The 27,768-nt window shown below is 41.4% G+C and overlaps 3 protein-coding genes across 5 annotated transcripts in view; 2 read left to right on the top strand and 1 right to left on the bottom strand.

The window, feature by feature from the left end:
• Nucleotides 1-298: 298 nt before the first annotated feature.
• Nucleotides 299-6,177, top strand: gde1 (glycerophosphodiester phosphodiesterase 1). The gene is made up of 6 exons (XM_080454554.1): nucleotides 299-787; nucleotides 1,782-1,957; nucleotides 2,775-2,880; nucleotides 3,562-3,654; nucleotides 3,844-4,055; nucleotides 5,065-6,177. Exons 1-6 carry the CDS (start codon nucleotides 527-529, stop codon nucleotides 5,210-5,212), a joined length of 996 nt encoding a protein of 331 aa, XP_080310680.1. The 5' UTR covers nucleotides 299-526; the 3' UTR covers nucleotides 5,213-6,177.
• A 1,334-nt stretch (nucleotides 6,178-7,511) lies between these two features.
• Nucleotides 7,512-15,508, top strand: mcrip2 (MAPK regulated corepressor interacting protein 2). Its single transcript, XM_080446879.1, has 5 exons — nucleotides 7,512-8,070; nucleotides 8,232-8,301; nucleotides 10,677-10,810; nucleotides 13,253-13,366; nucleotides 15,004-15,508. The coding sequence occupies exons 1-5, from the start codon at nucleotides 8,016-8,018 to the stop codon at nucleotides 15,072-15,074; spliced, it is 444 nt and encodes a 147-aa protein (XP_080303005.1). The 5' UTR covers nucleotides 7,512-8,015; the 3' UTR covers nucleotides 15,075-15,508.
• A 572-nt stretch (nucleotides 15,509-16,080) lies between these two features.
• The window catches only part of slx4 (SLX4 structure-specific endonuclease subunit homolog), a 48,132-nt gene continuing 36,444 nt past the window's right edge, over nucleotides 16,081-27,768 (bottom strand). For all 3 annotated transcript variants that reach the window (XM_080417100.1, XM_080417098.1, XM_080417099.1), the window contains exons 13-14: nucleotides 17,789-18,097; nucleotides 16,081-16,719 (exon numbers count right to left, since the gene is read on the bottom strand). In XM_080417100.1, coding sequence (XP_080273226.1) covers nucleotides 16,341-16,719; nucleotides 17,789-18,097 — 688 coding nt within the window. In that variant the 3' untranslated portion in view covers nucleotides 16,081-16,340. The remainder of the gene's footprint in view (nucleotides 16,720-17,788; nucleotides 18,098-27,768) is intronic.

Below are 27,768 nucleotides of genomic sequence, written 5' to 3'. Positions count from 1 at the left end.
CATAAATTGAAATTATTCGCTGGTTGCATTTGACGTAACGTCGCATATCAAGCTTTCTGCAGTACCTGAAACTTCACTGTTCTATTCACTGTTACGCGCTCGGATCCGACCCAGAGCCCGCCTACCGTATCCGGTCAAACTCTATGGAATACACGCGTACATATTTTTTCCCGTATCCGCTCTAAACCGGATATCCAAACTACAACAATGTGAATGGATCCCCTTGATCCCCAGTCTTTTGGCGTACGTGCGTAACGTGATGCGTAATAAGCGTAAATGATCTGCTGAGCTGTCATATCAGATATAGGCCATAGGTTATCAGCTAGCAGCTCTCAACCCAGCCATGTGTTGTTTGACAGTGACACTAATAGAACGAGAATGTTGCTGAGTCGTCATTTATAATGTCATGATTCTCAGACAGACGGAACACGACCGTTTCCGGGGACGTGCGTGTTGAAAGAAAAAGGACAGAAAGTTCCAACCCTGGACACTGTGCTGTGGGTCACATGTAGCCTGCAGAGACATCATGCTGCAGCTCGGAGATGATGTGACTCTCTACTCCCTTGTGTTCGTGGTGGTTCTGCTGGGGACCAGGAGTCCGCTGTGGTCCAGCGGCCTCACGGCTGCCCTGTACGTCTTCTTGCTGGCGTTTCGGTTCCCTCAGGTGCCACCAAGCCGGGCACGACAGGTACTGCGGCCTGCCAAAGCTCCAGGCTCCTCCTCTGGGATTGCCCACCGTGGTGGGGGACACGATGCGCCGGAGAACACCCTGGCAGCTATTCGAGAGGTGAGGAGTCAAAAGAGGGACACCCATTATTATGGGACAAACAAGGGCACTTGGTGGTAAACGTTCTCAGATTTTTTTACTGAAATAAAAGTATCAATACTGCAATGTAGAAATAGCCTGTGACGAGAAAGTAAGAGTCCGGAATTCAAAATTGACTTGAGTAAAAGTACAATAGTATATCAAAATATACTCAAAGTATCAAAAGTTGAAAGTACTTATTATGCAGAATGTCCCATTTCACAACTTTTCAAATGTATACAATGTATAAAAGTCTTTTGAAAATAGCAGATCTACAATCTCTACAAGATCCACAATTCGTTGCATGGCGACGCATTGTGAGCTTGTAGATCAGCTATTTTCAAATGGCCAAAATGTATGTGGCTGAAGTGGTTAATATATGTTTTGTAATCAACATCTACAAAGTAACTAGTAACTAAAGTGTTCAAATAATTGGTGTGGAGTAAAAGTATAATATTTGAGATGTAGTGGAGCAGAATTTTAAGTACTGAAAATTGGAAATACTCCAGTAAAGTAAAGATACCTCACAATTATACTGTACACACAAAAGTACAGTACTTGAGTAAATGTACTGACACCACTGGACAAGGGGGTCTTTACCCAAGAAGTCAAAATGATCACTGCCCAAAACACATCTGGGCCCCAGATGCATGATGTGTGTCCTGTTTGGTGCACCACCACACATTTGCTTACAGCCTATTTCCATGCTAGCTAGGATATTAATTAATAAAATCTTAGATTGTATATATCGTATACATTCTTACCTAGAGAAAACACTAGTAGTGCATCCTCATTATTTATTTGTGTCCCTACCCAATTTAGATTCACAATTCTTCCCCATCTCTTTGAAATTTAGATTACTCAAGTTTGAAGGTCTCCATTGAGGTTAAAATTAAAGGATAGGCTCGTCATCAGATTTTTGGTGAATATTGTGACAAAAATGTGCGATTCTCTCATATTCTTCTTCTGCTGCTAGGCCAGTAAGAATGGTGCATCAGGTGTGGAGTTGGACCTAGAGTTCTCATCAGATGGCATCCCTATTTTGATGCACGATGACACGGTGGACCGTACGACCAACGGGTCAGGAGCTCTCAGCCAGATGAGCTTCTCGGAACTGGCTAAACTGGATGCAGCTGCCAAACATCGGCTCAGGTGAGAGGGAGAGAGCTGGCCTCACTGTCTGTCAGGCCTCACTTAAACATAGAGGCAGATAAGAAGCCTTGTCTCAAGGCCTGTCCACAGTCCACACACCAAGAATGATAAATATAAAGATAACTATAACGTTAATGATGTGAGCAAATCCGCACTGATGAACAATAGTGTTCTGTAAACATGTGGAACGTGAGTGATGTGTTGAGCGATGCCCTGCAGTTTTGGATGGATTGTGATTGGTTGTCCCAACTTGTCCGTATTTCTATCGTTCATTAAATCTCTCTGGAAGTGATCCCAACAATATCATTCACCGCTGTTGTTATAGTTGTGGTGTGGTCTCTGCCATCAACTTGAGTTAGAACGAGTAAAAAAAACAATTTAGTTATCATGATAGTGTGGGAGGCCCTTGAAGAGGGTCATGACATTTTTCACATGCATTGTGTGATCATAAATGTACAAATGCTGATTTATGTGTATATTATATTATGTGCACTCTTTCATGTTGACAATATATCATGGTGGTGTGAAGTTAATCATTCTGCTGTTGTATTCATAGGCTCTGTAAAAGCAAGTCAGATAAATGACTAGACAAACAATGGGGAGAATGGGCTTCCAAAACACCATATAATAAAGTTTAACTCAAGACTCCTCTCGTAGAAAGCCACTTGAATGCAGAAATGTATATATTTTTGCTCGTATTAGCAATTTAGCACTAAAATACAGCACATACAAGCAATGAATGCGATGTTCATTTCTTCTTTTTGTAACATCAAGGGACCAAGGTCTTAACTGTTTGCTTGTTGTTGCGGCCTTTCAGGGACACATTTGCTGGCGAGAAGATCCCAACGCTGCAGGAGGCAGTGGAGGAATGCATCAAACTCCAGCTCACCATCTACTTTGATGTTAAAGGCCACCCAGACCAGGTACAGGCAATCAAAGTCAAGACCCTGAATTGAAGTCTGAATGTGTTAATCGATTTGGATCACTAAAACATTGTTTCTCAGAGAATGTCAGAAATAGAATCCATTCATCATCAAAATGCAAGGCTGAATTCCTTGCAGAAAATCCTTGCCCACTCATTTCAATGAAAGTTGCTCATCCAGTGCAGACTGCCCCAAAATTGTCTGTCTCCTTCTGGGCTTCGAGGACATAGAGCATGCACATTAGTGTCCTTTATGCGTCTTACGTCATCTCGTACACGTTTCAATACTGTAGTAAAGCTTGCGGTACCAGTTGGCCACTTGTCAACTATTGCTTCAACCTTCCGGTCCTCTGGGCGTGCATTATAATGGCTATGCTCTGTCAAGTATTTCATCCCAACTAACCTAGATCGATTAATCATTTTGTATGTGGGAATGGTTGAGGACTTAATGACTGACACAAGTCTGTTTGTTGTTAATCAGTACATTTTCAGTCAAGCAAAGGAATTCAGGTCTGTATCATAGATGGGGTTGTTGTTTCAGCCGGTCAGGGCAGAGCCAGAGCAGTTTTCCTACAGACCCGATACACAGTGGTCAGCCCACCTGCAAGTCTGTGAGGAACACTCACGTACTACAAACAAGTATCACATACTATCCGAAAATGTGCTTGTTATCCTCTCCTAGGCAGCAGCAGCTCTGAAGGAGTTATATAAGAAACATCCAGTTCTTTACAACACCAGCATCGTCTGTTCCTTTGAGCCCAAAGTAATTTACAGGGTAAGTGGGCAGTGCTATAAGCGCTTTATATGTAATTATACACATTTGCACAGACGTGTAGGAATGCACATTGTGGCTACATATCAATGGTAATCTGTACTCAGTTGTTTGAGTCAATGAATGTTTAAAAACATAATCGCTGAATGGGTCTCACAGCAACATTTTGTCTCTGGTTGACTCCTGGCTCAGATGAGGCAGGCTGACCCGGACGTGGTCACAGCGCTGACCCACAGGCCGTGGAGTCTGAGTCTCTTCGGAGACGGCAAGCCACGCTTCTCGTCACGATGGGAACACCACTGGACAACCCTCATGGATGTGCTGCTTGACTGGGCGCACCATAACCTGCTGTGGAAGTTCTGTGGAATCAGTGCCTTCCTGGTGCAGAAGAACTTTGTCTCACCGTGAGTCTCTCTCTAAGCTAAACCAAAGGCACTAAATCAGAAGTCTCTCTAAACGGCACAATTATGTAATATTCAATCCTACAAGCAATTTGGGAAGCAGCTGTGTTCCAAAATGGTGCATTTCCTGTATACACACTTAAAAATAACATTTCACTGTTATTATGTAACACCCAGTGGTGGAAAAAGTACTCAGATGTTTTACTTAAGTAAAAGTATCAATACTGCAATGTAGAAGTACTCCGTTACAAGTAAAAGTCCGGAATTCAGAATTTACTTGAGTAAAAGTACAAAATTATTGGTATCCAAATGTACTTAAAGTACCAAAAGTAAAAGTACTAAAATGTTTGAAAATAACAGATCAAGAAGCTCACAACGTGTCGCGATGCGATGCGTTGTGAGCTTGTAGATCGGCTATTTTCAAATAGCCTATGTATAAAACAAGGCTAAAGTGGTCAATGTATGTTTTATAATATAACAATATCTGCAAAGTAATAACTAGTAACTAGTACTCCACTCCAATAAAAAATTGGAGTGGAGTAAAAGTGCAATATTTGCCTCTGAGATGTAGTGGAGTAGAAGTAAAAGTATTGAAAATTAGAAATACTCCAGTAAAGCAAAAGTATCTTAAAATTGTACTTAAGTACAGTACTTGAGTACATGTACTTAGTTACTTTACACCACTGGTAATACCTAATGTGTTATGTGTACATATTTTGTTTTTTTATGTTGAGTAGGGAAAACACATCTTGTGTTATTTATTTTCAACACATTGTTCTTTTATTTTTTATTCCCCCCCCCCCTTTTTTTTATTTAGAGTAGCTAATACTTTTTTACCCCCTTTTCTCCCCAATTTAATTGAAAGCTAAATGATTAATGAAACATACGTCGGTTAGGCTGGTGAAACAACCTAAACACAAAATGTTGTGATTGTATCGACCTGAGGTGTCTGAGGGACGTGAGGTTGTTCAAAATGAGGATTTTTACACCATATTCTTTCTCATGTCAACAGGGACTATGTCCAATACTGGGCCCAGAGGGAGGTAGAGTTGGTATCGTGGACAGTCAACACAGCAGTGGAGAAGCAGTACTACCAGGACCTGTTGCAAATCAACTATATTACCGACAGTCTAGTGGAAGATTGTGATCCTCATTATTGACATTAGCATGGAGATACAATTGTGTGTGTGTGTGTACACACACAGAATTTATGATAGGGTATAGGGCATCATTTTATACATTGGCAGAATGTTGTTCACATTCATTTGTGGGATAAAAGTGTGACTTTGAGACCTTTTAAACCATGCAATATAAGCCAATTGGGAGCATAAATCATTTGGCAGTTACATCATGGTAAGGTAACTAACTATACAACCCAAACCTCTACCAAAGTGTAATTGTTTTAAGCTTACAGTTGCAGTACATGTGATTGTCTCTCAACCTGGCAATGCTAGTGCCATGTCACTCACTTTACACTACATATTCTAACTGAACTACATATTTTGACCTGTGACGTGACAACATTGTTTGAACATTCATATCCTTGTAGTGTTTGTGGTCTGCAAACCAGGAATCAAATACTAAACATATCTGATGTACTGTATCCATCAATAGAGTGAATTGTTGCTCATAATCTGTGTTTGCACTTTTTAAATTATCCATCCTAATGACCTTAATGCATAGCCACACAGTGAAATAACAGTCTCTGCTTTTTATTCTCATTCAGTTGAACAACAAAAGGGACAGTCACAATACCTTTTCACCAATAATAATAATAGTAGTAGTAGTATATTACTAATAATACCTGTAAAAATACAATAATAGATGTACAGGAATTGCATCTGACTACCACATTGACGAGAGATGGAATAATGACTAATGCTTAGTAACAAGGCATACATGGTAGCGGAAGCTCATAATGTAAGGTAACATTGCAAGGCATACATACATTAGACCGGGATAAAGAAAATAAAATATTACGATATAAAGAAAGCATTAGATGCCGAGAAATGTTTTTATGAGACAGCATTTTGAAACCATACTTGGACACAAAGCTTCTGTCATTCATTCAGATACAGTTTGGTGCCAAAGGGTCCACACGTGGGGTGTTTTTAGACCCCTGGCTTTCATATCAGCACCCCTAAACATAAAATATTAATAAATTATTAAAACAAAGTCCCCAGCCACTTATTTTGACAGTATGGCTGGACATTTGGAGTTGATGCTCATTAGGAAAGGATACTTTAATTTTCATTCAGACTGTTTTTTTAACAGTTTGGCATGTGAAAATATATGGTCTTCTGTCTGGGTTTCGTCCCTGCTCCTATCACATGTCATTTGTTTCATCACACATAGACCTAATCAAAATGGGCTAGTCTGTTCTCTAACCTTATTCTTAATTAGTTTACACAACATTAAGTGGCTCAATCAGGGTGGGCTGTTGATCACTGGCATCTTGGTTTGGAGATGTCAGGTGTTGTTGGCTGGGTTTATAAACTACAGATCACAAGCATCGCCCTGGATTAGCCAGTCTGAGCTGCTTTTCTTGTCGGCCTGTGTCTTCTAGCAGCAGTGTTCACTGCAGCTTAATGACAACGTTTTGTCACTTGTGTGAACTGTAGGTTAATGCTTACGACCAAATGAGACCCAAGCATATACTTCAATTTAGCCAACAAATGGCTATCTCACACAGGAGCTGTCCTGTCCTAAAATGTAGCCTGGGGGCTGTGTCTGTGGCTTTGCTACTGGTGTCAGTCACCACAGTGAATCGGTTATTATAAGTGCATTTTCTACTGTAACATATTTTATTCTGAATTCATAATTAGGACAGATTCACACGTGCAGCCTAGGTAGGAATTAATAGGTGAAAGGTGAACTGTAGTATTTTGGAAGAACGCCCCCCCAGTGACGTCACTGAAGGGGGAGTACCCCCCCGTCACTCCTCATCGGCACCCATGTGGGTTCTGACGAAATCGACGCGCCGTCAGTGTTGCCATGTCTGCTTATAAGCGACTTTGTGCTTGTTTTTCTGTGAAGTTGCTTGTAAATATGCGGGTTGCGTTTTTTAGGGGCTTCTCACAAGCTTGTGTAGCTGCTTATTTGGGCTTGTTTCCTAAATGTTGTTGAAACCAGTGGTTCTCAACCAATTTCATGTCAAGGACCCCCAAATGTATTTGTCTGCAGACCCCCCTTCTGAAAATGTCTCCCATACAAGATTTTGTGGAGTTGAATATTCCTAGATTTTTCTTTGAAAATAACAATTCTACAAGCTAGTGGATTGTAGATCGGCTATTTTCAAAGAAGGGGTTTGAGTGCTCAGGTGGCGTGTATAGTCGCTTCTTTGGGGCTTGTTTACTTTTCATAGACCTGGTTGCTTGTTTTTCTCGCGAAATCTGGCAACACTGCGCGCCGTGCGTAACCCTCCTCCTTGTATAATAATCCACTTGCACAACCGGCTTGGCGCTGCTCCTCTCCTCTCGTCTCCTCTGGTCTCGAAGAACAAGGTGAAACAACCTGAATAATTTCCGTTGGAGATAGGGCGATTGGAGTGGAAGGAAGGGACAGACAGACACATGCACACACACACACACACCCTCGTTTCAAAGATCACAATCACGTGGAAACGGTTCACCTTGAATGACCTATTACAGGACACCTTTGCAGGAGCAGCAGCAGCAGCAGACAGACGGCGCTTTAAAACGAAGTCACACGTTTTGCATTGGATTGCATTGCATGGCCGACGTCTGACCAGCTGACTTGGAAAAGCTGCAATATTTTTTCCACTGTGGCTGCATGATCGAGAGGATTCCTAAAGAAGAGGGGGGTTGTTGAACTGTTGACAGGCAACATAATAAATAGAGCCACTGACTGACTGCACCCTGTGTCACATCACACCCTAGGGACGCTTCAGTTCCGAGGATATTAGTTTTATGCAACACTGAAGTTATTGGGGAAGGCGATCACATGATGTACACAATTACTAGAGGTCCCAGTAAACTTGCTACACAACGGAGGACAGGTGAGCAAAGCATTCCAAAAAATAAATCAATTATTTGCAAGACAATGGGAGAACTATGGCTAACTATGGCTTATCACAATTCACAAGATATTGCTAGAAGAACTGGACTAATGTAATAATGGGCTGATCACTGTATAATCTTTGGAATTGTCTCACTATAGGGCCCACACAACAAATTGAGACTAAAAACAAGGACTTGAAGCTTAACCAGACCTCTTGGTTAACGTCAAAGTAAGTAAAAAAAACATTCATTTTGCAATCTTATAGGAGTATATAGGTCCAGGACTATATTATAGGCCATTCCTGTAGCTACAGCGCAAAGCATGGGCCGAAAACATTTCCAAAAATTGCACAGCACATGTGCTCAGCCCCGGTGACTGTATGATAATAACTTATATCACTGATATCATTCATGTCGTGACGTGCGACATGAATTATACCAGTGACAATGACAAGTTGAAAATCGAGAGATCATGTACTGTAGACAGTGACTGTCGTATATATTGCAGCCAATCCTTGAAATCAATGACTTGTAACCAGAGACAGTATCGTCCATAACTCATGATGACCTTGCAAGGTTATAGCTTGTCTGTCGTCTGATGGTCGCTGTGTGTGTGCCAATTGTCATCGATGACACTCACACTGACAGTGACTGTCTGCCCCGGCGGGTGGCTTCGTTGTTTACGGGCTCTGTAGCCCCTTTTGGAACCTCTCCCTCTGCTAAATAGTTCCGAGATGAGGTTCCACAGCGTAGGGTGCCGGCAGATGACGACACCGACTAATATTGTTGATTCTGACCTTTTTCCGCGCATCGTATCCAAAAAGTAAAGGTCGTCTTCCCTGCTCTCAGATGTTTTGCATTTTAGCGGTCAAGAAAGTCTAACTGACGGGTTGAGACAAGCGTTTAAATCGCTATTTCAGTCAGCCTGTGCCATGTTTTCCCAATGCAATCTGACGGGAGCAGTACTGCGCATGCGGACGGGGGTTGACCACACGACAGGCTGACTAAATAAGCGATTTAAACGCTTGTTTCAACCCGTCGCTTAGATTTTCTTGACCGCTAAAATGCCAAACATCTGAGAACAGGGGGGAATACCTTTACGTTTTGGATACGATGTGCGGAAAAAGGTAAGAATCAACAATATTGGCCACCGTTCGCCGGTGTCGTCATCTGCCGGCACCCTACGCTGTGGAACCTCATCTTGGAGCTATACACCTGAGGGAGATGTTCCGATTGGAGCTAGGGGCACTGCTGTTTGTCAACAGCAACAAGGACGCAGATTCGACTAGCCTGTGCTTATTTGGCACAGAAAAAGAAGCACGTCTGTGACTGTCTGTCTGTCGGCCAACAATGCATTCGATTTCGTTCCAACTCCCAAGCTCTGCCTTTTCTATGTAGCCTGGTATTTAAATGACACATTTCCAATGTTGCTGTTTATTTTTGTGTAGCTTTTGTCGTTAAAAATGTTTACAAAACAATAGCCTAAACACCTGTGCTTTAGCCTACATTAAAGCTGCAAGAATCCATAAGTTGAATGTCCTACAATAAGATTATTCAAACCTGGGTCTCCCGATATGGGACCAAGAAGACGGAATCCCCATATTCCCCACTTGTCTGGGGGAGATTGTATTTTATGAGCTTGAGTCAGTACTACTTGTCAACCAGCAGGTGTCCTACTCCTACCTGACACCATGCAGGGTCTAACATTCTCAGTGGAAGAGCAGGGAGAGGGGAGACCACCTCCAACCCCTGCAGATGTACTAGATATATTGTGTCAACATAGCCTACTCTACCAAATTGGTTAAAATTCTTCATACAAATTCAATATGATTGCACCTTTTTTAAAGGACAACAAAAACATGAACATACAGTACTGTATACAAAGTATATCCCCTCTCCCTCCCAACCACACATCAAATACAGCATTTATCATCTTCCCAGTTGACATATAGAGTGAGTGCGGATCAATGAACATCTGGAATCTGTTTAATATTGACAGAAAAGCAAAAATAATGAAGCCAGCAAGGACGATGAACAGTATGGGCCTGTAGTGCCTGGATTCAATTATAAAACTAACAATATACCGTCAAGAGACAGACAAACACCCCTATCCACACACACACAGACATGCACATACGCGGTAAAATCCAGAGGTTTTTATTTTTACTCTGAGAGTGTACCAATGTGACCAAATAGACCCGTTGGGGGTCCATTTGTACCATTCTCAGAGTTAGAAGTTGATGTAACACCGATCATTTGACTGTTTACTGTACATACACTCATGCACACACTCCCACAGACAGACAGCCATGTACATATTCATAACAGACAGACAGACAGACAGACAGACAGACAGACAGACAGGTGTCTCCTCTGCTGTATAATTACATGTCACTGGAGAATTCCCAACATCACACTAATTTGTGTCAAAACGCTAACATTACAGATATGGATGTTTAATTAACTTTAAATAAGAGACACGTGTGCCTAATTTAGGTATCAGCTGTATACATAAATATCCAGGATTACATTCACATTTTTGGGCATATGGCCTAAACATCTTTGACTTAATTAATGCTTACATTGTTGTGTCTGAATTTTCCAGCTCTCCGCCCCCTAAGATCGTGTTCAATCGTCTCAACGGGAAACGCTACAACACAGCAGCAACGCAAAAGTCAGACAGCTCTGCCGAAGGCTTCACACCTGCCCATGAAGAGAATGTCAGATTTGTCTATGAAGGTGAGGGCCACAGGATGTTAATGTTTGATTTACTCTACTGATCTCCAAGTGGGAGTGAATTCATCTGTGTACTAGACTAGGGCATCCATCAACAGCGAGGTCAGACCTCAGGATCGGACACGGAGCAGTATCTCTGGAGCCGGGAGGGTTCAGTGTCTTGATCAAGGACACTTCTTCAAAATGAGTAATATTGCCACTAAAAAATAACATATACTGGTGATGAATATAGATTATTATCTGGGCATTTGTCATCCGAGTTTGGATAACAAGGGCAAGGATGACAGGCAATAATTTATTTGTTGTTATCCCACCTCGGTTAAGGCTGTGTCAGCCCACAACGAGCCTTAGCTGGATAACCTTGAGCAACTACGAATGCCTGGTTAATGGTGTATATATCACTCTATTGATGAACGGATGATTCCAAAGACACCGCCCAGTAAACAAGGGAAATTACTCTTGTACTGTATTTAAAAACATTTTGTCAACATACAAATAGTATGTAACATTTTTGGTGACAAAATATATTATGTTTTTTTTTCCCCTTATTTTTTTGCAACATCATGGCAACAGTATAGTATGACTTTTTTGACAACGTAATGATGTATGAATGTTTTATGCAATTTTCAGTACATTGCTGTGAGTTTTTATGGCATGACTCTGAAAGAGGCTAAGCCATCCAAGAGTGTCTGTCTGTCTGTCTGTCTGTTTGTATGGAGCTAATCTCATAAACTGCTGGACTGATCAGCGCCCAAATTCTTGTGCACACACTGTCATTAGGCTAACGTACCAACATAGAATCCCACTAATGAATGTTCACATTCGTCTCTTGTCGGGTGGAAACCTCATTATGTCCAAAATTGTTACTTTTCAGGATTCAAATTCAAAAATAGCAAAAAGTAGCAGATCTACAAGCTCGAAACGTCGCTTCGTGCCGCGCCTCAAGCTTGCGGATCTGACGCTGTAGTGTCAAGTAGGGCATTCATTTAAAATATGAAGATAAGAGGTTTCTGCCCATCAGCAGTGATATGTTCAAAGATTTGCAAACAAGATCTTTCAAAACTAGCAGATCTACAAGCGACGCACTATGAGCTTGTATATCTACTATTTTTTAATAGCCAAAGTATAAAATATGGTTAAAGTGGTAAATAAATTAGCTGGGGACCCCTTTGGGTCCACGGACCCCACTTTGAGAACCAATGCCATAATATAGCCGAGAGCTTTCCAATCTTTCATCATGACCTCATTAGCTCCAAAACCCTACTGTACACACACTGAGCTACAGACTCCTTTCTGCTTGTCCTCTGATGTTTAAAAAAAAAATCTGTCCTCTGTATGTACATATGTACTGTATGCTTTCAAAACTTTCTTTGACATGAAGAGTGTGGGATTTAACACTGCCATTGTCACTGCTCGCGTGTTGCCACCCCTGGCTGCTTTCTCCTGTGTGTGTGTGTGTGTGTGTGTGTGTGTGTGCTGTACGTCTCATTGTGTTTCTGTAATTACAGTATGTACTCTTGGAGGTGCATGCTTGATAAGCAGTGTTATAATGTTTCTATGTGCTGTAGTAGGTCATTCATTTGTAGACAGGTCTGAGCAGTAACATGTCAGGTTTCATGTGTGTTATTGGGTGTGTGCGTCACATCGTCTGATGACGCGAAACAACTTTTTGAATGCCACGGCCGTAATACACAGAAGACATGGTATTTCTTTCCAGCACTATATAGATTATCTCACATACAAACAGGATTTATACCAGTATCATGATCACTCACTATCATGTCAGTATGATGTCAGTATCATGATCAGTTTTAAATGGGCGAAGCTTCCCTTTAAAAGGCATGAGCTAAATTTTTGTCTGTTCTTATCAAAGTTTGGTAGCAGGGTTTCTAATTCAAGAGGACAAAGTTTGAGTATCCTCCTGTCATTTGTTGTCATTTGTCATGTGTCATTTGTTGCATACCACATGCTGCTTACAACAGCCGTTCTGCTCACCATATTCTGTTGAAAGTTCCCAAAACAAATACTGTGTTGTGTCTGTCGTCATTCTGGTCTGCTGCCTGCGGCCAGGGACTGAAACTACTTGCAAAAACACATTGTAACATCGCAAAACATGTGTTGACTTGAAGAGTGTGACTGGAAATTTAACCTGGGACCTTTTGTTTCCCAGGTGGCCTCTCTATGTACCCATCCAGCTATGGCCACCCAAAACAACTACAGGCTGTACAGGCTACTAGGTTGTGAATGAGCTTACTTTTACTGGGTTTAATTCCACAGCAGTTATCCTGGATATATATCATGGTAATAATGAATCCTTAATCGACTGCCTGGATTTAGGCTAAATGCCTTACGGTACCTTGACTGTAAGGCATTTATTGTATGCATTTTCTTCTGTACCTGTACGTCCATCCTAACACCATTTTGTATGTGTGTGTGTGTATGCAGCGTGGCAGGAAGTGGAGCAGAGCCTGGGAGATGGTGCTGGGGTCCGTGGGGAGCCGGCGCCTGGCCAAGGGGCTGTTCAGTATGCAGAGAAGACCCCCAGCACTGTAATGAAGAGTAAGTTGTGTACACAAGTCAACACTAACATCTCTCTCTCTATTGCCCTAACAGGGGTAGGCAACCTGCAGCTCTTTAGACCCTTTACAGTAGCTCCCCTATTGAAACAAATAACGGTTATTTTCCTTTTTCATTTATCATTGCTGTTGGCCTAAAGTTATTCTTACTTTCTCCAATTGTAAAAATGTATAGCCTATACACAAATCTACCTTGATCTGCATTGAGAAATTGAAAAAGTGTTCAGCTGGGCATGAAAAAGACGGTGAATTCCGATTTACTCAACAGAGTAAAGAATCGTTTTAAGAATTGTATTCCAAACTCCACTAGTGCTGCTAGTTTTGTGGCAACTCAGAAGACAGTAAGCTGTGGCTGTAGAAAGCTGTTCATGGAAGGTGAATAACCACATTAACCGTAGTGTCCCTATTCTGGGCATGTAATAATAGGCAAACATTCGGAAAATAGGTGTCCAAAAATCGATAAGCTCATAACGCGTTGCTTCTTGTGCGACGACACCTGTGTTCATGACATATATACTATACGCTTGCAATGACATATATACTATACGCTTGCATTAGAAGTTAACTTCTCTGATTATTTTATGACATCCTCAACTCATCTGTTCTCCCTCGTTTTATCCATACTGTAAAGACCTTGTGACAAAACTACCTTTTAACCACTTAAAGGGGAAATCCACCCATTTTCAATATTTAACTATGTCATTAATATAGCATAAAGGAGTTGTGTGGAAATAAGAAAAAAAAAAAAAAAAATTAACATTGCAAAAAAATTTAACATTGCAAAAAAATTAACATTGCAAATTACACCATGATGAGTCATCACAGTGTAATTTGCAATGTTAATTTTTTTGCAATGTTAAATTTTTTTGCAATGTTATTTTTTTTTTAAATTTTTTCTTATTTCCACACAACTCCTTTATGCTATATTAATGACATAGTTAAATATTGAAAATGGGTGGATTTCCCCTTTAAGCCCTATTTCCCAAAATGTACAACATTATTTTGAAAATGTGAGACAGTTTGGAAAACTTTCGCTTATAATGACATGCCCTAGTGTAGTGACACCAGGGTTGAAGTGGTTAAGATCTTTAATTTTGGGGGGACTTTCAAGGCCCTTGAAGGGGCCTGCTCAAGGGCCTTGGCTTATCTTTTTTTTAACCTTTTGGCTCAGGCTTATCTGTAGATAAAATATAACTGTTGAAGTAGTTCTCTTTTAATGTCTAACTCGTCTAGTCTGCAAACTACACTAACCTTTGACCTGCTCTAGTTATTGATTCAACAGGCTCTTGTCAAGTTTCTCACCCAAACCTGTCTCCTCCTGTTCTTTCGAGGCTCTCTTAACCACATTTCAACATTTGGCGATTTGCCGATCTACAAGCTTAGCTCACAACGCGTTGCGATGCGTTGTGAGTTTGTAGATCAGTTATATTCGGTGCAAAGATTAGTGTAGAGGGGGCTGGGGGGAGTAGGTTTTCTAGTATAGACCCCTGGGGGATCATAGACAAAAAGCTTTGTCACGTCACAGTAAACCTGTGACGTGACAAAGATTGATTCACCTGTTCCTTTACAATCAAATTCTGTCTGCCCACACTCACCTTCTGTCCCTTCATTTCTATACAGACTTTGTGCCCATCGACCTGGAGGAATGGTGGGCCCAGCGTTTCCTGGCCAACATTGCAAACCTGTCATGACTGGTTGATGCCTCTGCTGGGGACCAGGAGGAAGGACTAGGGGAGGCGGGGCCAGGTGGACGCCCTGCTGCTGACCACATGAAGAATGTGGCCGTAGGGACATGAATCAGTACGACGCACTCGGATTTGTGTGGAGCCTGAGCACCTGCTGTGATTCGATGCTCTGCGCAATCGTGCTTCATCCTACTGCAGAGCGCTGGGTGTGCAATACGCAACAATCACCTGTTTATGAACTCTGACAGTGATGACTTGATGTTGCACTGCTAAGAAGGACCCCTCTCTGTACCTGAATAGCCTGTTGGGTGGAAGATGATGATGATCTTGGATTTTTTTAAGAACCTCCCTCCTGACTCATGTGCTCAGCTGAAGTATGTATTTCTTGGCTGATCTTTGGATATAAAACATTTGAAAATGCAAAAAGTAAAATGTTTTACAAGAGCTCACTGTGTGCTGAAATTTATTTTGAGCCTGTTTTAGTTCAATAGCGTCCAATTTATTGCAGTGGTGGAAAGTAAATTAAGTACATTTACTCGAGTATTGTACTTAAGTACAAATTATGAGGTACCTTTTACTTTACTGGAGTATTCAATACTTTTACTTTCATCTCAGAGGCAAATATGAGTGCTTTATTTGATTATAGGTACTTAAACGTGATTAAAGGGGGGTAAAAGGTAGCAACCAAATATCAGACTTGGCGAGCTACACTTAAAATGTATCTGAAATTGTCTTTTCTAATTACTTTGCATAATATTAACCACTTCAGCCCTATATACTTTGGCTATTTGAAAATAGCTGATCTGCAAGCTTGTAGATCGGCTATTCTTAATGGATTTTTACACACATTCTCATACATTTGAAAAATGGGACATTCTGCATAATGAGTACTTTTACTCTTGGTTCTACAATTAGAATTTTTGGAACACCACTTTTACTTAACAGAAACTGAGTATTTCTACATTGTGGTATCAATCCTTTACTGAAGTAATTTATTTTATTACTTCCATCACTGATCAATGTACAGTACATCATACACATGCAACCATCAAATTAAAACCTCAAAATACACAATTTACAAAAAATCCTTTTACTTTTTATATTGTTGAACAATAAAACCAGCGTTCAGCTATTATCTGAAATATTTATATTGCACAGAACCATGGTATCTGTAAAATTTCAAATTTGCCTCTATTTTAAAACGTACATTTTCTTATGTTCTCTTTCCTCATAGTTATTTCCAGAAAAAAACATTATGTTCCCCACAGTGTTTCAGGCCATGGCTGTAGCAGCTCCTCGTTTTCTCCCTCTCGCTCCCCCTCTAGCTGCTCCTCTAGCTCCTTGGCCCCTGGCTCGCCTCCGGGTGGGTGCGGAGCGGCCGGGTTTGGCCGTGGTGAAGGTAATGCACTGAGAGTCCAGGTAGTCCAGAAGCTTGGCAGCAGCCAGGCGGATGCCGGCGGCCTTCAGCCGGGCCTGGAGGTGAGACAGGACCAGGGGCTGGTACTGCAGGATCTGGCTGTACAACGCCGGGTCAGACAGGATGAAGGAGCGCACCGCCTGGAGACGATCCTCGAGGCGGGAGGAAGCCTGCGAGGCCGTCACATCGCTGTCCGAATCTCCATCAGAGGAGAGACACAGCTCTGGGTTGGACCTGCGATCACAGAGGATATCGTCGTTGTCTCCAAACTTGTGTTTTTTTCATAAATTAATGCCCTACTTGATCATACAACAGTGTCACACAAAAGAATCAAAAATAGCAGATCCACAAGCTCGGAACGCGGTGCGAAGCAACGCATTTTGAGCTTGTAGATCGATATATCATCACTGTCGGTTGGAGACATTGAATGTCCAAAACTAAAAGATATTCTGTATTCCAATAGATCAAGTGTAGCTATTTAGTCACAAGCTCTTGTTATACTAGTTGGTTAAATATTTATAAAACCCACAGAGAGACTTAACCACTTTCAACTTAGCGTCTCTAATTTGGACATGTCTATATCGCCGAAAACGTTCAGAAAAACAAAATGTTTCAAAAATAGCGGACGTAGCTATTGTTAGCTTCTTTTACACAATACTGTCACACGACAAAGTAGGACATTAACGTATCCATATAATTGTATATAAGGTAAGTATATAGTCAGAGCACAATCATTTAGGTATAGACGAATCCACAGAGCGGCAATCATAACTGCGGTGTCTAGCGGGTGCCGCTCTGCATCGCGACACCGCAGCGTCTCTGTGGATTCGTCTACAACAATGAGACAACACGTACATCCTCTAGTCCAGGGGTCTTCAACGTTCTTCAGCCCAAGGACACCTTAGCTGAGAGAGAGATGAAGCAGGGACCCCCCACTATAAACTTTTTCATAGATAGCTTCATAGACTTGTTTGACAGCACTGTCAATGTGTAGCGTAGTGTTGGATTCATGTAAATGTGTATTTTCAGACAGTTAACCACTTAAACCCTCTATTACAAAACTTGTACTTTGTCTGCTCTTTTTTTCCCTTACACCAAAGAGGTGAGAAAATAGCCAATCTACAAGCTCACAACGTGAGCTTGTAGATTGGCTATTTTCAGCTAATGTTACCCTCAGAATAGGGATACTAGGATTCAAGTGGTTAATGTAAAATAAAATAAAGTTCCTATCACACACAGATTTGGAGGACCCCCAGTAGTAACTCTGAAGACCCCTGCTCTAGGGTTAGGGTCTAAACCTTACCTCTCAGAATCTTCACTGGCAGCAGTTGAGGAGGTATTGGACCCTTGTGAGGCAGAGAGGGGTTCTGCATCTTCCTCACCGTGGTGATTCACATCATGAGAGACGGTGGGGGGCTGTTTGAATGTCACTGCCTTGGCACAGGAGCCTGGCCGAGTGCTGAGGGCAGCGCTACTGGTGGTGGTGGTGGTGGGGAGGGACTTTGAGGGTGCCTCATCTTCGGACTCTGAGCCAGCTATTTGGTGTGTGTACTGATGAATCTCCTTCAGCTTGAGGACCATCTGGCGTTTGGGTAAAGGACGCACACCAAACCTAATTGGAAGGGGGGAAAAAAAGAAAAAACCCACTGACAATTAGTGACAAGGAGCCAAGATGAGCACATGGTGATCATTAAGAATGGTAATTAGTGTGGTTGCCCGAATGGGCAACCAGACTATTGTTTTACAGAAACTTTATCTCTAGATAAACAATTTTTTCAACCGCATCTCCTCCCACAGTTTATTTTTCCCAATTTAGTGCCATATGTCAAAATGACCGGCCTCACCGGGAATCGTCTGCTTGTATTTTGTTAAGAGATTGGTTGCATAGTTTTATTGATATTGATTTATTAGTGCATTAAATGTCCCCATCCACTTTAATGGAAAAGTGAAAAAACTAAAATTCAAGTATTTTTTTCTCAGAAACCGTAAGAGCTAGAGTTACCAGATTTGGAGGGGAGGTTTATAATTTAGTCCGAAATTATGTAAATAAATAATCACACCATTCGGCCTCATGGTGGCGCTATAACAGCCCACTTTACGTTTTTGGCCTATAACTTTTGAACCGTAGGTCCTAGAATAAAAATCTTTTTCCCCCTAGATTCCTTGGGTCATGACGCAACTCCCCATATAGGCCACGCCCATTTGCGTCATGATAGATTTTCCGCCATTTTGAATTTTCTTCAAAACACACTTTTAGCTCCTCCTCCCACATATTTTCTTCAAATTTCACAAAAATCGGTACACATTATCTCTGGACCCATGCGATAATCTGGATGAAACAGAATTTTGATAGGTTGTACCGTTTGTCCGTAAATGGCTTCCAAAGTTAGAGGGAGGGGCCCGTTTTACAAAAAAGCCCACAAATCACGAACAAAACGTCCAATCAATCCCAAATTTAAATCACATGTCGAGGGTGGTTTACTCAACAAATCACCAAAAGCATTTCCACTTTGATCCATAGGGGGCGCCACAACTGCGCAAAACGTAACCGTTTGATGCAAAAACATGATTTTTGGGGGGATCACTCCTCTCAAAATGAAAAGCAGGTGATCTCAGGAGTTACATGACGATGTCATTTGCCCGCTACATTTGTGGGAGGGGCTTATTTATTTAGTGGGAGGGGCCTATTTCTTAAAATCAAAACGCCATGTATCACGAACGCAGGATCCAATCGGCACCAAATTCGAACGGCACGTCGCACGGCCTCCGACGGTATTCCTCCAAGCGTATTCCTCAAGTCCTGGCGGCGGCGACCCGCGACTGTCGTCGGCGCAACCACACTTTGCAATTGCCCTGAATTGCGACGCGTCTAGTTAGTGTGGTTGCCCTAACAGGGCAACCAGACTATAGTACTGGATGGTCTTTATTAATCCGGATAAACAATACTTCAAACTGCTATTTCTCCCACAGTTTTTATCCCCCAATGTTGTGCCATATCTCAAAATGACCGTCTTGACCTGGAATCGTGCGCTTGTATTTTGCTAAGAGATTGGTTAAATAGTTTAATTGATATTGATTTATTAGTGCATTAAATTTCCCCATCCGCTTTAATGTAAAAGTGAAAAAACTCAAATTCAAGTATTTTTTTCTCAAAAACCGTAAGAGCTAGAGTTACCACATTTGGAGGGGAGGTTCATAATTTAGTCCAAAATTATTGAAAAAATAATTACACCAATCGGCCACATGGTGGCGCTATAACAGCCCCCTTTACGTTTTGGCCTATAACTCTTGAACCGTAGGTCGTGAAATCAAAATTTCTTTTCACCTGGATTCCTTGGGTCACGACGCATCTCCCCATATAGGCCACGCCCATTTGCGTCTGGATAGATTTTTTGATATTGATTTATTAGTGCATTAAATTTCCCCATCCACTTTAATGGGAATTGCAAAAACTCCCATTCAAGTATTTTTTTCTCGGTAACCATAAGGGCTACAGTTACATGACTTGGAGGGGAGGTTAATAGATTATTGCAAAATTATTTTAAAAAAAATCACACCAGTCGGCCACATGGTGGCGCTATAACAGCCCACTTTACCTTTTGGCCTATAACTCTTGAACCGTAGGTCGTAAAATCAAAATTTCTTTTTCCCTAGATTCCTTGGGTCATGACGCAACTCCCCATGTACGCCACGCCCATTTCCGTCTGGATAGATTTTCCGCCATTTTGAATTTTCTTCAAAACACACTTTTAGCTCCTCCTCCCACATATTTTGTCCAAATTTCACAAAAATCGGTACACATGATCTCTGGACCCATGCGATAAACGTCTCCAAGCTGAATTTTGATAGTCCTTACGGTTCGTCCTTAAATGGCTTCCAAAGTTAGCGGGAGGGGCCCGTTTTACAAAAAAGGCCAAAAATCACAAACGAAACCTCCAGTCAATCCCAAATTTGAATCACATGTCAAGGGTGGTTTACTCAACGGATCCCCAAAAGCATTTCCACTTTGATCCATAGGGGTGCGCCACAAATGCGCAAAACGTAACCGTTTAATGCAAAAACATTATTTCGGGGTGGATCGATCCTCTCAAAATGAAACGCAAGTGATCTCATGTGAGACGTGACAATGTAATTGGCGCAGCCTCCGACAGTATTCCTCCCAGCGTATTCCTAGAGTCCCGGCGGCCGCAGCCCACGACCGGCGTCGGCGCAACCACACTTTGCAATTGCCCTGAATTGCGACGCGTCTAGTATTAACATTGTTCTTGAACAATGTTAATAAACAATATTTCAAACTGCATCTCCTCCCACAGTTTTTATTCCCCAATTTCGTGCCATATGTCAAAATGACCGTCTTGACCGGGAATCGTGCGCTTGTATTTTGTTAAGAGATTGGTTAAATAGTTTAATTGATATTGATTTATTAGTGCATTAAATTTCCCCATCCGCTTTAATGGAAAAGTGAAAAAACTCAAATTCAAGTATTTTTCTCTCAGAAACCGTAAGAGCTAGAGTTACCAGATTTGGAGGGGAGGTTTATAATTTAGTCCGAAATTATTGAAAAAATAATTACACTAATCGGCCACATGGTGGCGCTATAACAGTGCCCTTTACGTTTTGGCCTATAACTCTTGAACCGTAGGTCGTAAAATCAAAATGTCTTTTTCCCTGGATTCCTTGGGTCACTACGCATCTCCCCATATAGGCCACGCCCATTTGCGTCAGGATAGATTTTCCGCCATTTTGCATTTTCTTCAAAACACACTTTTAGCTCATTTTCCCACATATTTTGTCAAAATTTCACAAAAATCGGTACACATGATCTCTGGGCCCATGCGATAAACATATCCAAACGGCATTTTGATAGTCCTTACCGTTCGTCCGTAATTGGCTTCCAAAGTTAGTGGGAGGGGCTCATTTTACCAAAAATGCCAGAAATCACGAACGAAACGTACAATTGATCCCAAATTTGAATCATAGGTCGAGGGTGGTTTACTCAACGAATACCCAAAAGTATTTCCAATTTGATCCATAGGGGGCGCCACAAATGCGCAAAACGTAACCGTTCGATGCTAAAACATGATTTTTGGGGGGATCAATCCTCTCAAAATGAAACGCAAGTGATCTCAGGAGTGACGTGACAATGTAATTGGCGCAGCCTACGACGGTATTCCTCCCGGCGTATTCCTCGCGTCCCGGCGGCGGCGACCCCGCGACCTGCGTCGGCGCAACCACACTTTGCAATTGCCCTGAATTGCGACAATTCTAGTATTAACATTGTTCTTGAACAATGTTAATAAACAATATTTCAAACTGCATCTCCTCCCACAGTTTTTATTCCCCAATTTCGTGCCATATGTCAAAATGACCGTCTTGACCGGGAATCGTGCGCTTGTATTTTGCTAAGAGATTGGTTAAATAGTTTAATTGATATTGATTTATTAGTGCATTAGATTTCCCCATCCGCTTTGATGGAAAAGTGAAAAAACTCAAATTCAAGTATTTTTTTCCCAGAAACCGTAAGAGCTAGAGTTACCAGATTTGGAGGGGAGGTTCATAATTTAGTCCAAAATTATTATACATATAAATACACCATTCGGCCTCATGGTGGCGCTATAACAGCCCCCTTTACGTTTTGGCCTATAACTCTTGAACCGTAGGTCGTACAATCTAAATTTCTTTTCACCTAGATTCCTTGGGTCATTACGCAACTCCCTATATAGGCCACGCCCATTTGCGTCAGGATAGATTTTCCGCCATTTTTAATTTTCTTCAAAACACACTTTTTGCACCTTTTCCTACAAATTTGGTCCAAATCTCACACAAATCGGTACAGGTCATCTATGGACCCATGCAATAAATTTTTCCAAACGGCATTATGATAGTCCTTACCGTTCGTCCGTAATTGGCTTCCAAAGTTAGTGGGAGGGGCCCGTTTTACCAAAAATGCCAAAAATCACGAACGAAACGTCCAATCGATCCCAAAGTTAAATCACATGTCGAGGGTGGTTTACTCAACAAATCACCAAAAGCATTTCCACTTTGATCCATAGGGGGCGCCACAACTGCGCAAAACGTAACCGTTTGATACAAAAACATGATTTTTGGGGGGATCACTCCTCTCAAAATGAAAAGCAGGTGATCTCAGGAGTTACAGGACGTTGTCATTGGCCCGCTACATTTGTGGGAGGGGCCTATTTATTTAGTGTGAGGGGCCTATTTCTTAAAATCAAAACGCCATATATCACGAACGCAGGATCCAATCAGCACCAAATTCGAATGGCACGTCGCGCGGCCTCCGACGGTATTCCTCCAAGCGCATTCCTCAAGTCCCGGCGGCGCCGACCTGCGACCGGCGTCGGCGCAACCACACTTTGCAATTTCCCAGAATTGCGACCCGTCTAGTTAGTGTGGTTGCCCTAACAGGGCAACCAAACTATTGTTATAGAGAAACTGAAAAACTTCAAACCGCATCTCCTCCCACAGTTTTCATCCCCCAATGTCGTGCCATACGTCAAAATGACCGTCTTGACCTGGAATCGTGCGCTTGTATTTTGCTAAGAGATTGGTTAAATAGTTTAATTGATATTAATTTATTAGTGAATTACATTTCCCCATCCACTTCAATGGAAAATGGGAAAATAAAAAAACTAGATTTCAAGTATTTTTTTCTCAGAAACCGTACGAGCTAGAGATACCAGATTTGAAGGGGAGGTTCATAATTTAGTCCGAAATTATTTAAAAAATAATCAAACCATTTGGCCTCATGGTGGCGCTATAACAGTCCACTTTACGTTTTGGCCTATAACTCTTGAACCGTAGGTCATAGAATAAAAATATTTTTTTCCTTAGATTCCTTGGGTCATGACGCAGCTCCCCATATAGGCCACGCCCATTTGCGTCAGGATATATTTTCCGCCATTTTGAATTTTCTTCAAAACACACTTATTGCTCCTTTTCCTTCAAATTTTGTCCAAATCTCACACAAATCGGTACACGTGATCTATGGACCCATGCGATAAAGATATCCAAACGGCATTTTGATAGTCCTTACCGTTCGTCCGTAAATGGCTTCCAAAGTTAGCGGGAGGGGCCCGTTTTACAAAAAAGCCCACAAATCACGAACGAAACGTCCGGTCAATCCCAAATTTAAATCACATGTCGAGGGTGGTTTACTCAACAAATCCCCCAAAGCATTTCCACTTTGATCCATAGGGGGCGCCACAGTCCTTATTAGTGTGGTTGCCCTAACAGGGCAACCAAACTATTGTTATAGAGAAACTGAAAAACTTCAAACCGCATCTCCTCCCACAGTTTTCATCCCCCAATGTCGTGCCATACGTCAAAATGACCGTCTTGACCTGGAATCGTGCGCTTGTATTTTGCTAAGAGATTGGTTAAATAGTTTAATTGATATTAATTTATTAGTGAATTACATTTCCCCATCCACTTCAATGGAAAATGGGAAAATAAAAAAACTAGATTTCAAGTATTTTTTTCTCAGAAACCGTACGAGCTAGAGATACCAGATTTGAAGGGGAGGTTCATAATTTAGTCCGAAATTATTTAAAAAATAATCAAACCATTTGGCCTCATGGTGGCGCTATAACAGTCCACTTTACGTTTTGGCCTATAACTCTTGAACCGTAGGTCATAGAATAAAAATATTTTTTTCCTTAGATTCCTTGGGTCATGACGCAGCTCCCCATATAGGCCACGCCCATTTGCGTCAGGATATATTTTCCGCCATTTTGAATTTTCTTCAAAACACACTTATTGCTCCTTTTCCTTCAAATTTTGTCCAAATCTCACACAAATCGGTACACGTGATCTATGGACCCATGCGATAAAGATATCCAAACGGCATTTTGATAGTCCTTACCGTTCGTCCGTAAATGGCTTCCAAAGTTAGCGGGAGGGGCCCGTTTTACAAAAAAGCCCACAAATCACGAACGAAACGTCCGGTCAATCCCAAATTTAAATCACATGTCGAGGGTGGTTTACTCAACAAATCCCCCAAAGCATTTCCACTTTGATCCATAGGGGGCGCCACAGTCCTTATTAGTGTGGTTGCCCTAACAGGGCAACCAAACTATTGTTATAGAGAAACTGAAAAACTTCAAACCGCATCTCCTCCCACAGTTTTCATCCCCCAATGTCGTGCCATACGTCAAAATGACCGTCTTGACCTGGAATCGTGCGCTTGTATTTTGCTAAGAGATTGGTTAAATAGTTTAATTGATATTAATTTATTAGTGAATTACATTTCCCCATCCACTTCAATGGAAAATGGGAAAATAAAAAAACTAGATTTCAAGTATTTTTTTCTCAGAAACCGTACGAGCTAGAGATACCAGATTTGAAGGGGAGGTTCATAATTTAGTCCGAAATTATTTAAAAAATAATCAAACCATTTGGCCTCATGGTGGCGCTATAACAGTCCACTTTACGTTTTGGCCTATAACTCTTGAACCGTAGGTCATAGAATAAAAATATTTTTTTCCTTAGATTCCTTGGGTCATGACGCAGCTCCCCATATAGGCCACGCCCATTTGCGTCAGGATATATTTTCCGCCATTTTGAATTTTCTTCAAAACACACTTATTGCTCCTTTTCCTTCAAATTTTGTCCAAATCTCACACAAATCGGTACACGTGATCTATGGACCCATGCGATAAAGATATCCAAACGGCATTTTGATAGTCCTTACCGTTCGTCCGTAAATGGCTTCCAAAGTTAGCGGGAGGGGCCCGTTTTACAAAAAAGCCCACAAATCACGAACGAAACGTCCGGTCAATCCCAAATTTAAATCACATGTCGAGGGTGGTTTACTCAACAAATCCCCCAAAGCATTTCCACTTTGATCCATAGGGGGCGCCACAGTCCTTATTAGTGTGGTTGCCCTAACAGGGCAACCAAACTATTGTTATAGAGAAACTGAAAAACTTCAAACCGCATCTCCTCCCACAGTTTTCATCCCCCAATGTCGTGCCATACGTCAAAATGACCGTCTTGACCTGGAATCGTGCGCTTGTATTTTGCTAAGAGATTGGTTAAATAGTTTAATTGATATTAATTTATTAGTGAATTACATTTCCCCATCCACTTCAATGGAAAATGGGAAAATAAAAAAACTAGATTTCAAGTATTTTTTTCTCAGAAACCGTACGAGCTAGAGATACCAGATTTGAAGGGGAGGTTCATAATTTAGTCCGAAATTATTTAAAAAATAATCAAACCATTTGGCCTCATGGTGGCGCTATAACAGTCCACTTTACGTTTTGGCCTATAACTCTTGAACCGTAGGTCATAGAATAAAAATATTTTTTTCCTTAGATTCCTTGGGTCATGACGCAGCTCCCCATATAGGCCACGCCCATTTGCGTCAGGATATATTTTCCGCCATTTTGAATTTTCTTCAAAACACACTTATTGCTCCTTTTCCTTCAAATTTTGTCCAAATCTCACACAAATCGGTACACGTGATCTATGGACCCATGCGATAAAGATATCCAAACGGCATTTTGATAGTCCTTACCGTTCGTCCGTAAATGGCTTCCAAAGTTAGCGGGAGGGGCCCGTTTTACAAAAAAGCCCACAAATCACGAACGAAACGTCCGGTCAATCCCAAATTTAAATCACATGTCGAGGGTGGTTTACTCAACAAATCCCCCAAAGCATTTCCACTTTGATCCATAGGGGGCGCCACAGTCCTTATTAGTGTGGTTGCCCTAACAGGGCAACCAAACTATTGTTATAGAGAAACTGAAAAACTTCAAACCGCATCTCCTCCCACAGTTTTCATCCCCCAATGTCGTGCCATACGTCAAAATGACCGTCTTGACCTGGAATCGTGCGCTTGTATTTTGCTAAGAGATTGGTTAAATAGTTTAATTGATATTAATTTATTAGTGAATTACATTTCCCCATCCACTTCAATGGAAAATGGGAAAATAAAAAAACTAGATTTCAAGTATTTTTTTCTCAGAAACCGTACGAGCTAGAGATACCAGATTTGAAGGGGAGGTTCATAATTTAGTCCGAAATTATTTAAAAAATAATCAAACCATTTGGCCTCATGGTGGCGCTATAACAGTCCACTTTACGTTTTGGCCTATAACTCTTGAACCGTAGGTCATAGAATAAAAATATTTTTTTCCTTAGATTCCTTGGGTCATGACGCAGCTCCCCATATAGGCCACGCCCATTTGCGTCAGGATATATTTTCCGCCATTTTGAATTTTCTTCAAAACACACTTATTGCTCCTTTTCCTTCAAATTTTGTCCAAATCTCACACAAATCGGTACACGTGATCTATGGACCCATGCGATAAAGATATCCAAACGGCATTTTGATAGTCCTTACCGTTCGTCCGTAAATGGCTTCCAAAGTTAGCGGGAGGGGCCCGTTTTACAAAAAAGCCCACAAATCACGAACGAAACGTCCGGTCAATCCCAAATTTAAATCACATGTCGAGGGTGGTTTACTCAACAAATCCCCCAAAGCATTTCCACTTTGATCCATAGGGGGCGCCACAGTCCTTATTAGTGTGGTTGCCCTAACAGGGCAACCAAACTATTGTTATAGAGAAACTGAAAAACTTCAAACCGCATCTCCTCCCACAGTTTTCATCCCCCAATGTCGTGCCATACGTCAAAATGACCGTCTTGACCTGGAATCGTGCGCTTGTATTTTGCTAAGAGATTGGTTAAATAGTTTAATTGATATTAATTTATTAGTGAATTACATTTCCCCATCCACTTCAATGGAAAATGGGAAAATAAAAAAACTAGATTTCAAGTATTTTTTTCTCAGAAACCGTACGAGCTAGAGATACCAGATTTGAAGGGGAGGTTCATAATTTAGTCCGAAATTATTTAAAAAATAATCAAACCATTTGGCCTCATGGTGGCGCTATAACAGTCCACTTTACGTTTTGGCCTATAACTCTTGAACCGTAGGTCATAGAATAAAAATATTTTTTTCCTTAGATTCCTTGGGTCATGACGCAGCTCCCCATATAGGCCACGCCCATTTGCGTCAGGATATATTTTCCGCCATTTTGAATTTTCTTCAAAACACACTTATTGCTCCTTTTCCTTCAAATTTTGTCCAAATCTCACACAAATCGGTACACGTGATCTATGGACCCATGCGATAAAGATATCCAAACGGCATTTTGATAGTCCTTACCGTTCGTCCGTAAATGGCTTCCAAAGTTAGCGGGAGGGGCCCGTTTTACAAAAAAGCCCACAAATCACGAACGAAACGTCCGGTCAATC

This window comes from Gymnoscopelus braueri, assembly GCF_963280865.1.
Source record: "Gymnoscopelus braueri genome assembly, chromosome: 2".
Taxonomy (NCBI): domain Eukaryota; kingdom Metazoa; phylum Chordata; class Actinopteri; order Myctophiformes; family Myctophidae; genus Gymnoscopelus; species Gymnoscopelus braueri.
Note: the sequence above shows the minus strand (reverse complement) of the source record. Positions and strands in the feature narration are given on the sequence as shown.